Source organism: Wolffia australiana, chromosome 16 (assembly GCF_029677425.1).
Source record: "Wolffia australiana isolate 7733 chromosome 16, ASM2967742v1".
Lineage (NCBI taxonomy): Eukaryota > Viridiplantae > Streptophyta > Magnoliopsida > Alismatales > Araceae > Wolffia > Wolffia australiana.
Window position 1 is genome coordinate 7078317 of NC_135850.1, and position 14645 is coordinate 7092961.

General features: G+C 33.2%; 1 protein-coding gene across 1 annotated transcript; it reads right to left on the reverse strand.

Annotated features, from left to right (window-relative positions):
* Positions 1 to 13402: 13402 nt before the first annotated feature.
* LOC144714002 (uncharacterized protein At5g01610-like) lies at positions 13403 to 14037 on the reverse strand. The gene has a single exon (XM_078588732.1). The coding sequence runs from the start codon at positions 13910 to 13912 to the stop codon at positions 13481 to 13483; it is 432 nt and encodes a 143-aa protein (XP_078444858.1). The 5' UTR covers positions 13913 to 14037; the 3' UTR covers positions 13403 to 13480.
* Positions 14038 to 14645: the final 608 nt, after the last annotated feature.

The following is a 14645-nucleotide window of genomic DNA, read 5'->3' on the forward strand; positions in this document are numbered from 1 at the left end:
GACACGTGGGGTGCCAAGCTACACCTCGTGTCCTAGAAGATACAAACGAGTGTGCATCGACTCACTCATGGAACCTGTTCATCATCGGTTACCGTGTATGTATAATCCCTTATCCACTTGATGCTCCTTGGACGACTTAGGGTTTGGTCAACTGTCAAACCCTAATCGATCATCCGAATTAGTACTAATGCATTTGGAAATCATTGGAGAACTCTTCTCCGATATTTCACTGCCTTTACCAAGGACTTCGTTGCATCATCTTCCTTGAGCTGTCACCTCTTATACCGAGGGTGGACGATCCCATCTTGACCACTCAATCGCCTTCGTGTACTTCTTGATGCACCCGAACTAAGACCGTTTAGAATCCCATGATTAGAGACTCGTTGGCCATAGCTAAAGTACAACTGTCCGTCCACAAGACGTCTTTGGTGTCTCAGGTCTAAGGACCACTTACACAACCGTGATGTGAATCAACCTGATTGACAGTTCGGTATAATACCATTCAGGGATTCATACGGATCAATTCAGTGAACTCTTTCCACTAAAGAGCACCCACTATCTATCCCTCGTGTCGCCACACTAATGGCTACAGGACTGGCCATACTCATCATATGAGTGAGGCTAAATAGTGCTATTCTATCCGAATACTTCAATGTCCTTCTCCTGTATCCTTCGAATAGGAATGTTTAGAACACATGCTCAAAGACTAGTGATCTCCGTATTACGATCTCATCATAATTCACTAAGTCCAATCATGTATTCATGGACTTCATAATACGCATCACACGCGCACTATAATGAATATGTTCTATTAATGAATATGGAACGAGATGTGGAATGTGTGATTGGCTTGCCGACCACATATATTTCCATTAGGTTGTACTTATACAGATTTATGTATGCATTATAATGGACGTACGAATATATATTGTATAGTATTGTACATAATCCACTGTATATTCTTAATTCTAAACATAAATATTCTCATATTTTTTATAGTTCTAGGAGTCTATATTGTATCCTGTCCTCCAATATTGTACATAGTAATAGTCTAATGTTATTTTAAGTCATATTGGTCAATGTGATGTCGGACGTGGCTGATCCTTTGAGTCTATCTCGTTTATCCCACCCCACCCCCTGAGAGAATTGATCTTTCTCTTGGACAAGAATATATGAGAGGAAGAGAGACGGAGAGAGAGCATTATCATGATCGTTGTATTGAATCCCACATGTTAATCACTACATCGGTTTGTATTTAAATAGACAAAGATAACCAATAAAATAGGTTATATCTTTCGGCCATGATTGTACCTGTTAAACCCTAGAATATATAAACCTCATGTCCTGGTAACAGATTACAAACGTAAGTTAGTCTCCACCTTCAGGCCCATTTGCTGCAAAGAGTATGTTGAGCATGACCTCATCTCAAATAAACATGCAACTTGAATTGATTTTTCGAAGCATAGGACAGTTAGTCTTAGGTTCAAATGAAGCTGATACTCAGATACCTTGCAGCAACCTTCTCTTGCACTAAATGGAAGTTGACTCATATATGACTCATGCACCATGACAAAACTGAATGTGCTGTAGATGTATTGTGGTGATGTTATGAGACCACTAAACCCATTATTCTATCACCAGGACAAAAGGTTTTTACCAATGCAAATAAAATATACTATAGTTTATCTTTTATCCAGTTGATCTACTTCCCAATAAGCATAACTAAAGCCTTTTATAAATCATCGTCAGTTGTGATAAATAAGAAAACCATGCAAGGTGTGGTCCTTTCAGTAAGAAATTTCATTCTACAACCTCTTCCAATCCGCTGACGTTAGACTTTACATAATTTTTAGGTTTTCATAACCACAAACGTAAGTGTATTCTATTGCAGAACAAACATTTGCTTTTGTATTGAGACTAATTACCCTGTCAGTTGCTTTTGAAGGGAACGAACAGGGTGTTTTAAAAGGTTTGAAATTATCCCTATCTGCTTGTTTGTAAAGATATTAGAGGTAAAAAAACAGATTAAAAATGTATTAATTATCCTAGAAGATATCCGGCATCATGAGGAATGAGTTATAATTCTAAGAAGAAAGATGCGTGAGACCTTTATGAAAAGGTATTAACTTAAACAAAGCATATTAACTCAAATGGCCTTTTTTCACAAACCACCTGATAAAACTTCATAAAACCATAAATTATTAATTATCATAATTCAGAATTTCATGAATTTATTTTATTTCTGTATTTATGCTATTTACATAAAATAAAGACAAGTGTTGAGAAGTACAGAAATAAATTATATTGAGCTGACTCAAAGATTTCTTATTTCATGAGAAAAATATATTAAACTCTGCACTTTACTAACTTCAGTTAAATATTTTATGTCGTCAGTCAAAAAATGTGTTTTTTCTAATAAATTTAGTGTGATACTAGATATTTCCCAATCATGCCTCCAAATCTTACTTATGTGATGCCAAATTTTCATACGTATGTAGTCATTAACCAGTTCCGTCAGAGTGAAAAGTATCAAGCTCATTATGGAAATTTAAATTTTCAGAAAAGTTATTTAAAATGATATATTTTAAAAATATTAACAAGTATGTCTGAGACTTATGATTCCAATCTAATTAGAGAATAATGGAAATTCCTCTTCCTCACTTGTAACATGTGTATTGAATAACGGTAGAGTTGAAGTCTAATAAAATTATATGCAATTGTTCATTGAAATCTCACGTATCAGATACAAAATTTTCATATGTACGAGGACGTTAACCATTGCAATCACACTGAAAACTATCAAACTCATTATGCTAGAGTGATGTGATGGCTACTTAAATTTTGAGAAAATTTATTTAAAATTGATATTTTCAACAAAAATCATGATTTATGTCCAAGACGTATATTTCCAATGAAGTTAGAAAATTGTGAAAATTTTACTTTCTTATCTAAGAGGTGCATATTTAATGTTTACTGAGTTAGCGTTAAATAAGATATTTTACAAGTGTCCTTTCAAATCCAACATATAGGGTAGAGAATATTTTTATGTGTGCAGACATTAAACAGTGCAGTCATACGAAAAAGTATAAAGTTAAGAGGTCCAACTGATGTAATGGGTATCCAAGTTTTGAGAAAAGTTCATTAAAAATGGCATGTTTCAAATGCTTTAGCTTGTTATATCAGGAGTTATTTATCCAATGACTTTGGAGAAGCATAGGAATTTATATCATGTAAATACCTCTATAATTCATCATATTGTTTGTAAAGAAATTTAATATTGAGAATTTTTATTTAGATTGAAGAAGATAATGATGAAAAATATGAACTGAAATAGTACCAAAGACAGTTGAGTCATCAAATATGTATACATAATTCTCTCACTAAGACCACTAAAAAGCAGTCAATCTTTAATGTGAGAAATTACTACATAAGATAGATGGATTTCCAAAAGAAGTTAAGCAAAACTGTAAATGAATTTGGATCTATTAAGCTATGATGCGACTTATTTTTAAGAAATGATATAATCTAATTCAGTCTGTTCAATGACTGTCATTTATCAGATCCACAAGTTTACTTAATGAATATTTTAAAATGTATCAACCCCACTACAAAGGAAGTGATGTGCTTTTTACACCAGTTATTATCATAAGCTTTATAAATGTTTTATGTCCAGAATAATTATTTATTTAAGAAACAAATCAAGTGATGTGATCAGCAGATATTATAAAACTTGCTGGCCATATTTATATCATATTATTTCAACAGATTTGGTGTTTCTTTTGTTATATTCTAGATATAATTCAAATCCCTCTTTACATAGTTGTCTCCCTAGCCTTCACTTATCTGAGTTAGATGTGTGTCTATTTGACGCAAATAATAAAAAATTCCAAATGTATTTTTATTTTAATCTCACTTTTTTTGTATTTTTGGAAAGGTTTAAGCAAGATGGAAATTTATTTCAATATTTCATCATTTGTATCTTTAATAAATGAAAATGTGTGAAGCTCAACACATGCTTTTTAGAAAAGTAGTATATGATGCGTTATTTTGGATATCATTTCGTACATTAATATTTTCATTTCAAGGTTCAGCACAAAACTTCGCCAGAAAATCCAAATATTTTAATCCAAACTAATAAATGCTTGCGTCATTAAGTATTAAAAGTTACAAAATAGACTAAGATAATAACACCCTAGGGTAGTGCAAATACAATAGTTTTTTAAACATTTTATTCCAAATCTCTGTTACAAAATTTTAAACAAAATATGTATATCATGTAAAAATAGCAAAGGTTTAATCAATATGCTTTGTAGGAGGTTTTTAATACCTACGCAAATAATCTTATAACAATTATTTTATATGAGACCTGAATGAATAAAAGTAATATATTCAAACTTTTCATGATTATCTCTTATCCGATAACTATAATGGAATGGGTATGTTATAATTTTTGAAATATCAGGTCATAAAAAAATCATTGACATTATTTGTAATTTATTTCTTTCATATTAATAGAAATATTTACTAAGATATAATAAATCTCTATTTCTAATCATTATGGTACTTAGCCTGAATTACATGGAAAATATATAGTAATTTCTTGTCAGACATATGAAATTATAATAAATGAGAATGAAATCAAATAAAGTTTTCAGTTTTTTTTTGCCACAAACTATTACGAAAAATTATGTATGCATCACGAGGCGCCACATATAACTGTTCAAAATGATATCTAGCGTCAAGGTAGTTAAAGAGGTTAAAACCTAGTGTGTATGAATATCTTCCCCCAGATGTTAACAATATAAATTCACTTAAGATTGAAAATGTTCAAGGAACATTTGATAGAGTTTATTATTTTGTCTTCTAAATTATCAAAAGATTGAAGATGGTGTACAGGTTTCGTAAAACAAATTCAATATTTTTGTAATCATAATATAGAAAAATAATTATAAGGTCTTTTTGTACCACTTATAAATATTTTTTAGCTTTTATAAAAAATTTAGCTTAACATGAAGCATACATTAAAACATGTTGACAGAAAAAACACAAAAGTTATCCAGTTTCTTTAATACTAAAGCTTTTCATCATGATCCAAACTCATTCATTTAACATCAGCCCTTTGGAGGCATTTTTTCATTCTAGAAATAAAATAAAGGTTTCTTACATCTTATATCTTTATCTCATTATTAACATCTATATACTCTTATATCTTTATATCATTTGTTGTTGCCTTATTTGGGTTCTAGTTGTTCTAAAACTTAAATTGTGTGCCTTTCCCTTCAACTTTATGTTTCTTAGATTTTTTAATTTTTTTTCCACTTTTTCAAGTTATTATTGGAAAATGTTTATCCAAATTAATGTCTAGTGTTGAATTCCATTCTGAATTAGATTCAATCCCAGACTCTCTTTTATCTACTCTCTGGAGTATTATTTTTCAAGGTTGAGATATTAATGTCACAAATCTCCAAATTTAATAAATTATACAGTTTATTAATTGTCATCAAGAATGCTAGCTTGATCAGAAAATACAAACATATATACTTGCAACTCTAAAACAATAATAAGCAAAAGAATTATTAATAGATATCCTCCAACGAAAGATATGCATAGAAATTGTGACACTAATTATTCCTATCAGTATGAGATTAGAAATTATCTCTCAACGTAACTATTGAATTATGGATCCATTAGGTTTATTTATTTTTCCTGTTGTATATTTATATTTATTTTATCGATGAGTTAACAAAATAAGTAAAAATTTTCTTATCACCATAATGAAGGATACAATCCTGTTTCCATGAAATGGGCTTTATCATCTTCAAAATTGATGTTTAAATTACAGGACTTCAGAAAACACATTATAAAAATCATAAAATCATAAAAATAATATTTTTTCTCTCTTCATAGAAATTACATGAAATTTATTTTAATTTTTTATTTAGCCACTTGTCATAAAACAATAATACATGATCTGAAATATACCGATAATTATCAAGTAGCTAACACTAAGAAATATTGACTTAACTTTGTGGGTATAAATTTCATGAACTTCAGTTAATTAATAACTTTATTTTCCAATAATATTATTTATAAATAGGACGTTTTAGACTTCTTCACACTAGAACATTTACGATACAAACTTTTGACTTGAACTTTATCAAATGCACCAAGTTGACAGCATTAGAGTGATGTGATGGGTATCTTAAGTTTCACCATTGTTAATAAAAAATCTTACGTATAAAATAATTTGACAAGTGATGTGAAATACTTATGAATTCAACGAATTGGGGGAAGCATCAAAATGTATATATTTTAATACGGATGTACATCATTATATTACTTATATTTGAAACACGTTTACAATAATTTGTATTTGAATTGAAGAACCCCATGAAGGCATGTATGTTCGGAAATTAATATATTAATGAATAAAGGGATTAAATAATTCTGCATATTTTTTTGGTGACATCAATAACAACTACAATATATATATTCACAAAATTTATAGCATGAAATATATTGGTAAAGAAACTAATGAAGAACAAAAAGGAATTTTCCCGTATTGATGTTCAGTGATATCTATGCCTAATAAAAGATACAATTCCATTCATTTTATGTTTTAAAAAAGTATTATACACAAATAACATAATTTACTAGTTATTATTAAACTGAATCTGAACACAAACGACTGTTTTATGTACATCAAAACATATATTGTGCACTGTTTTTGTTGTGTCTTGATCAAATTTATACTGGTGTCGTGTGTCCCTTAAACTATTAACATTGTGGTGATCATGACAGAAATAATGTTATCTTTCAAAAATCATGTAAAAGTCTGTTAAATATCATAAGCGGAGTAACATTTCCCAAGGTATTCCATTTTTTTAAAAATTGATTATTTATATATAAAAAAGTCCATATAATATATATGTGTAGCAAGCATGTATCTAAAAGGAATTTCAACACACTATCTGTTATTAACCTCACAGTTTTCCATATTTACCAGGCCCATGTGAGTTCAAATGCATTATTTCTTTCTTACGTTTAATTACACATGCCAATCATTTTATTCTTTTTTTGCACCTCGTTTTAAAACAAAATATGTGCATTGTTTTAATTATCTCTTCAATAATATTGGTACCTAGCTAGTGTGTTTGACTTTGTTACATAACCTTTAAGGGTTAAAAAGTTACAGAATTCAAATTTTCATGAAGCCTCTTTTAGTTATCATGGTACGAAAGCTTAGAAAATAATATTATAATATATATTGAAGGGAAATTTTCCTAATTTATAAATTAAATAATAAACCACTCGCTGATTTTTTAGCTTTCTAGACAGTACTAATAATATAAATGTTATTTTCATTAATTTAAATCCAAGTGTTAAAATTGTTACTCTGATTTTTCAACATAATCAATGAAAAAATTACTTTGTGCTATTTTTTCACTTCAGTTCCAATGTCAATGCTTTTGCACATTCCTGTTGTTTATCTATGTACATACTCCTGCACTTAAAAATGTATCCTGGAAAACCACTTTTGTACTAAAATTTATGACGATTTTATGAAATATTTTAATATGTTTTATTTACAATTGAGGGAAATTGAAGTATTTGTATTGCCCTCTAGTTTTCTTAACCAAAAAGTTGAATGTGATTAAGATTCACAAGTTACACAATCTCTCAGTCATTCTTATATTTTGTGAACCATAAATTCGTTAGAATTTCTATGATTTCATAATATGTCAACAATGTAGTCATTGAACCAATTTAAGATCTAGTTTATCTTCATACGGTTTATTGTACCATGTTATCGGGTTTATAATGATTCAATATATCGCTTAGACTGTGGATGAAGAAATCTTGTGATTGAATTTTTGAATAACATGGTACTAAAATAAGTACACTGAGAAAAAATTAGATGCTAATTTTTATTACCTAGATATTAATTGATGATGCCAACACACTTCTAGTGTGTTAGAAAACAAATAGCTTGACCCGTGTTATCAGATAATGAAAGCAGCATGAATGAGACAAGATTTTCAGATAAATGTTTAATGATGGCGCACATGTTACCCTCATTTAGTCAAATATTATTTCTAGAGATGGACAGAAAAAAGAGAGTAAATAATATTTATCTAAAAACTCATCTAGTATTATTATAAGAAATCTTTACATTTCAATAGTTTGTGTAATAAAACCTCTGAAGATATGGTAAACCTACAGCACAGTTATTCCTATGCAAATTAATAGGTAAAATATTTGTTTTTTGAGAGGATGTGTATATTAAATAATGTGCATAAGGACCAATGAGGATTAACACAGTGATCAATGGTTCAAAATTAGTTCAATTCCGGGCATAACCATTTATTCTACACATATTTTACAGCTGAAACTTTCAGGTTGTGAAATGACTATTTCTGTCTTATTCTAATAGCTATCCATGCTTCATACTCGTAAATTAGACGACCTACATGCTGGAAACTTTCTAGATTCAAGTAAGTCCATTGAAACTTGTTTTCAGAGTACAAAATCAATTTAAATTTGGTTCTAAAAACCAAACATATTGATGATTCTTGGTCTTAGAATAAACCGTCTCAAGTTGTTCAGATATCCAACATCTAGACATATCCATGAGATCTTTAGGAGTATTCTCTTTTTTTCTTAAATTTTGCAATCAGAAATATAATTTTGTCTCCATCTAGTCTAGTAAAAATATACACGCACAATGTGCAAGAGGAAGTGTAAGGTATTCAAAATAACTCTCACAGGTGTCAAATGAGAGAGCCCTCTTAGAACTAAACAGTACATGAAATTCTCATAAAAGCTCACATCCACTATACGTTCTATAGAGGCCCCAAAATTAGATGTGTGACCTTCCATGTTCATGTATCTATCATGTTAATAAGTTTAAGTGCAATAGCCTTTTAGGTAAACCTTATTCATTGACTATATAAAAGCATAGATTATAAACAAGGGATCGATTAAACTTAAGTAATTGATAAGTTTTCATGTGGTATAAGATATAAAGGGGGGGGTCGACTTTCTCATACTACCTTTATCATCATTATTAACCATGCATCAAGAATTACTACATCATACAAGACTCTAGAATGACTTTGCATATGGTTAGGTATCAAACCCCAATCAGTCACTCTTATTAATACTGACACATTGCAAAATCATGCAAGAGTCCCTCATCCAGTAGTTCTACTATCTTGGATTGAGTCTATTTCCTCGCATACCGACGGCAGATGGTAACATGTTGATCGCATAATTTCCTTGATTATTTCAAGCTAGGATGATTACAAAATATAGTTAATGATCATAATACATACATGGGCTGTATTCTGATTCCATCTTGTTCAGTTGAGATAATTAATAATTCAATGATTACGAACTGATGAATCATAACTAGAACATAATTATTCATGCACAAGATGTCTTAGGGATGTCATGTCCTAGGACCATTTGCACATCCATGACATCAATCACACTCATTTACCTTATATACAATTCATTCAGATATTTGATAAGGTAAATTTTGTAAACTCATTTACACAAATAGCACCATAATATGCCTTTACCATCTCGGCATTAAGCTAATGGAAATATACATCATCTACAAGCCAGTGACATCTTCTACATCTTTTCTAATGTGCATTACAATAATATATACTCATTACAATGCATATGTGATGCTTGTGATGAAGTCCACAAATACCTAATCAGACTTGGTGAATTCTGATGATATCATAGTACATAATTCACTAGTCTTTAAGTTTCTGTTTAAAATATTCCTATTGGTCAAATACTCTACAACGACATTGAAGTATTTGAACATAATGTTTTTGTCTAATCTCACTCATATACGGCAACAGGCCAGTATCCTAATCATCATTGTGGATATGCTAGGAGTATATAGAGGGTGCTCTTAAGCAAAAAAGTTTACCAAAATGATCTATGAGAAACCCTAAATGGTGTTATACTGAAAAATGTAATAGGTTGACTTCTGCCATAGTTGTGTAAGTGATCCTTAGACTTGAGACATCTCAGACATCTTGTGTATGGAGGGTTGTACTTAGTGATAAAAATATATGTGGCTTGAAAGCCAATCACACATTTATTACATCTTTTCATGTTCATTAACAGAACATATTCATTTTAGTGCACGTGTGACGCTTACAATGAAGTCCACAAATACATGGTAGGATTTAGTGACTTATGATGAAATCGTATTACAGAGATCCATAGTCCTTAAGCATGTGTTCTAAATATTCATATTCAAAGAATACTTGAGAAAGAGACTGAAGTATCTAAATAGAATAGCTCTATCTAGCCTCACTCATATCATGAGTAGGGCAGGGCCCTAGCCATTAGTATGGAGACACTAACGATAGATAATGGGTGCTCAGTGGAAAGAGTTCACTTAATTGATCCGCATGAATCTCTGAATGGAATTATACCAAACTGTTAATCAGATAGATTCACCTCACCATTGTGTAAGTGGTCCTTAGGCTTGAGAGTCTAAAGATGTGGTGTGGACAAACAATTATAATTCGACCACGACCTGCATGTATTAACTTTTCAACTATGAATAATTGTACTTTGATTTGCAATGGAGTTTAGATCCCTAGTCCGATCAAAAGGGGAAAAATGTGAATGATCTTGACATTACCACGAGGATTTGGATCAAGATATGCTCAATTTATTGTAAGAATAAACATCAATATCAATCACATGAAATTCGAAGATATTCTTAATAGTCTTGGTTAAGGTGTAAGAATAAAATTATGAAAATAGTTGTGGGGACAATATGTGATCGTCCATCCTCGGTTTAAGAGAAGACATCTTAAGGAAGACGATGAGATGAAGTCCTTGGCCAAGCTACTGAAATATAAAAGCAGACTTCTCCAATGATTTTCAAATGTATCAGTACTAACTCGGATGACCAATTAGAGTTTGAAGGTTGACCATACCCTTAGTCATCCAAGGAGTATCAAGTGGATGAGGGACTATACGTACACACTTACCAATGATGAATATATTCGTTGAGTGAGTCGATGCATACTCCTTTGTATATTCTAGAGCACGAAGTGTAACTTGGGGTCCCACAAATTTGAGAGACAACCTATTGATTGGGTTAAATTGATTTGATATTAATTAATTTGTACGATGATATAGTTAATTAATTTTAAAACTCAATAAAGTTTATTGGGCCACTAAAGTCATTAACTAAACCGATACATGGGCCAAGAGGGACACACGCTAATGATGTTTTGGACATCCGAAGATATATTTCAGTTTGGGATTTTATGAAAAATGCCCACTAAGTATAAATAGGGGAAGGCCTTGAAGGAAATTCATAAAGGCCCGAATTGTCCACGGGCCTTCCACTTCTTCTCTATTGTCCCCATGGCTCCTCTCCATTCCCTATGCAATCGGCACTGCGTAACAACGGCAAGGGAGATTGAATGGAGCTTACCAATGGGAAGGAGGAGAATGGACATGCCAAGGATTGCATGGATATGTCTAGAGGCTGCACACATGAGCAGTTCAACACAACTTATTCTATGATCAAAGGAATTGATGTTGTTATTGAGTTGATTTATTTATGTTGTTATTGATGTCGTAATGATTTCATTTTAGGTCTTCCTCTGCATGAAATCATCATGTTCAAATCCTCATCCTAATATCAAGTTCATTTACATGTTTTCTCTTTTGTTCAGACTAGGGATCTAAACTCCATTGCATTTCATCTCAACATATATTTTATGTATTTATATTATGAAAATGAAAATTAAGTTCCAGAATTCAGGATTCGTATTTGCATTAAAAGGCATTCTGAAATTTTTACCAAAATTTTAGAGTTGATTTTGTTTTGTTAATGCTCAGGATAATTGAGAGAGAAATGGTGGAATGGTAAAATCTAAGAACTCCTTGATTTCATTGATATCTTTTTTTACCCATTATTCTATTTTGTAATTTCATTGATATACCCAGTCTGATATGGTATTGGAATTGGAGCTGAGATTTATTCAATAAATGAAATGAAATCATACACCTTGAAGAGGGGCAGGACGAATCTCTTCCAGGATTGATATTTTCTGTAGGTGAAATTTGAAACCATCATGTTCCCAGTACGAATTATGGCTGGGACTTGTCCTATGGCAGGCATAATGAGCGGATTTGATGTTCTTACAGTAATTGTCGTCTTTCTGGCAGATATTTCTTCAGACATAGGCTGAAGACGTATCTGGTACCACGAAATATTCCAATAAGAGGTCTTGGGCAGATATAGATAAAGAAAGGGGGAGAGAGATACACAACGGATAGTTGATTAGAAGAGCTCCTGTTTCTTCAAGACATTCGATTGCTTGTGTTTATTTTTATAATATCATTTGTATATCCATTAAAATGTTCATTATAATGCAACGTTCTATTTCATCTAACCGCTTGCATTTAGCCATACACTTACTGTATATATCCTATCTATTTAATGCTAGTAACTAATCTCATAATGAGTACAGAGATGTGTTCCGTTATTACTCGTCTAGTCTTCAATTTAGACTACTGGTTGGCAGGAGTAACGCTAATTTAAAACACCGTAAAAACCCCAAAAACAGAAAGAAGAACAGTAAGAATAAGGAGACTGGAGAAGCAGACAGACATAGACAGTAAATGATCATTGATCCGCAAATTAGCAAGCGACCTGTAGATTGGTATCTATGATACAATATATCATATAATGGACTATAATGGCTAGATTAAGATGAATCCTGGATTTCCACGTGTTTCCTATCTAAGGTTTGGTCCTGGCCTTCCATCTTTAATCCTATTTATAGTTGAACTTATGTTAAGTTTTGACTTTTCATTTCTAGCAATTCTTTAAGATGAATCCAATCGGTCAGCACCCCGTGCTCACTGGGTTACAAGTTGCTGCCAACTGCACAGGCCCCACATCTGCATCAAGATGGAGACCACAATCTGCGGCAGTAACGTCGATCTTTTATGAGATGAAATATGACAAAAACGCGAATGATATAATTACTGCTTTCCAAGGTGTAATAACATTCATTTTTTATTTTTGTTGACAGAAAAAATGTGCTGTTCTACAATATACGATTCGGATTATCTACTGTACGACCTCAATCTGCAAATGCGCACGACTTCCATTAATATCTATTTTAAATGCTAAACGCTGCTTGAATTTTCCATATTCCATTTTTTAAAACTGTAGACACTGCCTCTCTGGTCAATCGGGGCCCCTGAGCTTTTATTCTTGCCCTGTAACTGCAACAACCTTCTTGTCTCCTTCCCTGCGTCTTCCATAACCTATCTAATGGACAAGGCGAAGCTTGTTTTTTAATCAAAAATGAACGTCGAAGTTAACAGAGACCAGAGCTACAAATCTGCTTCAATAATAGACCGATTGAACGTCAGACCGGATACATTAAAAACATTCTTATTGGGTTCTCCTTGTTCATGCTTTGGGCTGGAAGGCGGAAACCGGGAAGGTGTCGGACAGGCCAGTTCTGGTCTTAAAGGTGATCTTCCCAGAGGCCGGATCGTTGATGTACACCTCCACGACGGAGAGCCAGATCAGCATCTCTCTCGTCTTCACTCCGGTCAGCTTCTTGATTTTCCGCGGCTCCACCATCGCCGTTATCTCCGTCGCGTACGACACGAGCTGATTGATCGCCTTGAAATTGTGTTCCACCTTCTTCTTCTGCACCACCCACAGGAATCCTTCCTCTTTGCTGTACCCGACCTCTGTTAGTTCGTTGAAAGGAAGCAGGCCGACCGGGAGGCCGAGGTCCTTGAGCAGCTCGGCCAGCATCTTCTTGCAGGCAGCCTCGCCGTGGGAAACCTCGGCGTTGTTTCTGTAGCTGTCCACGGCTGAGGGAGGAGCCATGAGGGTGACTAAGGGGCTAAGAGTAGAAAGGAGAGAAGGAATAATAACAAGCCAAGGTTTAAAAGTAAGACTTGATTTCAGGACGAAGAGAGGGTTCTTATAGGAAGAGGATATCAGCGAACTGGGGGGAAAGAGCGCCGTGAAGGCGGACCGAAAAGGGCGGACGGTTTACATGGCCGCAGTGCGTCTTGGTTTCGGCCAGCCTGTTATGTCTTGATCATCTCTTAATGTGACATTGACTTTAACAGATACGACAGTGCCTAACGAATTTGATAGTCGCAACTAAGTCACGCCGTTCACGGGAGTTGATCGTTCTGATAGCGTTAGAGATAAGACAGCGAGTACATTCAACGCTTGGTTATTATTCGTGTGCACAGACCGCTAAAAAGCGTAGAATAATGTTCACTGAGAGTGCAGTAAGGAGAAAATGTCGCCGCATTTGGCACTGAACAAATCAAATGTTACCAGCCTTCTTAGGTAATCCGTCAGAAGTTGAGCTTTCTCTCGGTCGTGGAGCTTCCGCACATTTCACAGTGTTTCGTCACACAAGTCCCAGCCTCGCCCTCACAGGATGAAATGACAATTTGTTTCTTACGAGTGTCTCTGTCGGTATTCCTCTCTCTCTCTCTCTCTCTCTCTCTCTCTCTCTCTCTCTTTCTCTCTCTCTCTCGCTCTGTCTCTGTGTCTCTTTCTCCCCGTCTCTCTCTCTCTCGCTTTGTCTCTGTCTCTCTTT

What these genes read in the sequence shown, in the direction of transcription:
- LOC144714002 (XM_078588732.1), bottom strand. Translation starts at nt 13,912, where the DNA reads ATGGCTCCTCCCTCAGCCGTGGACAGCTACAGAAACAACGCCGAGGTT.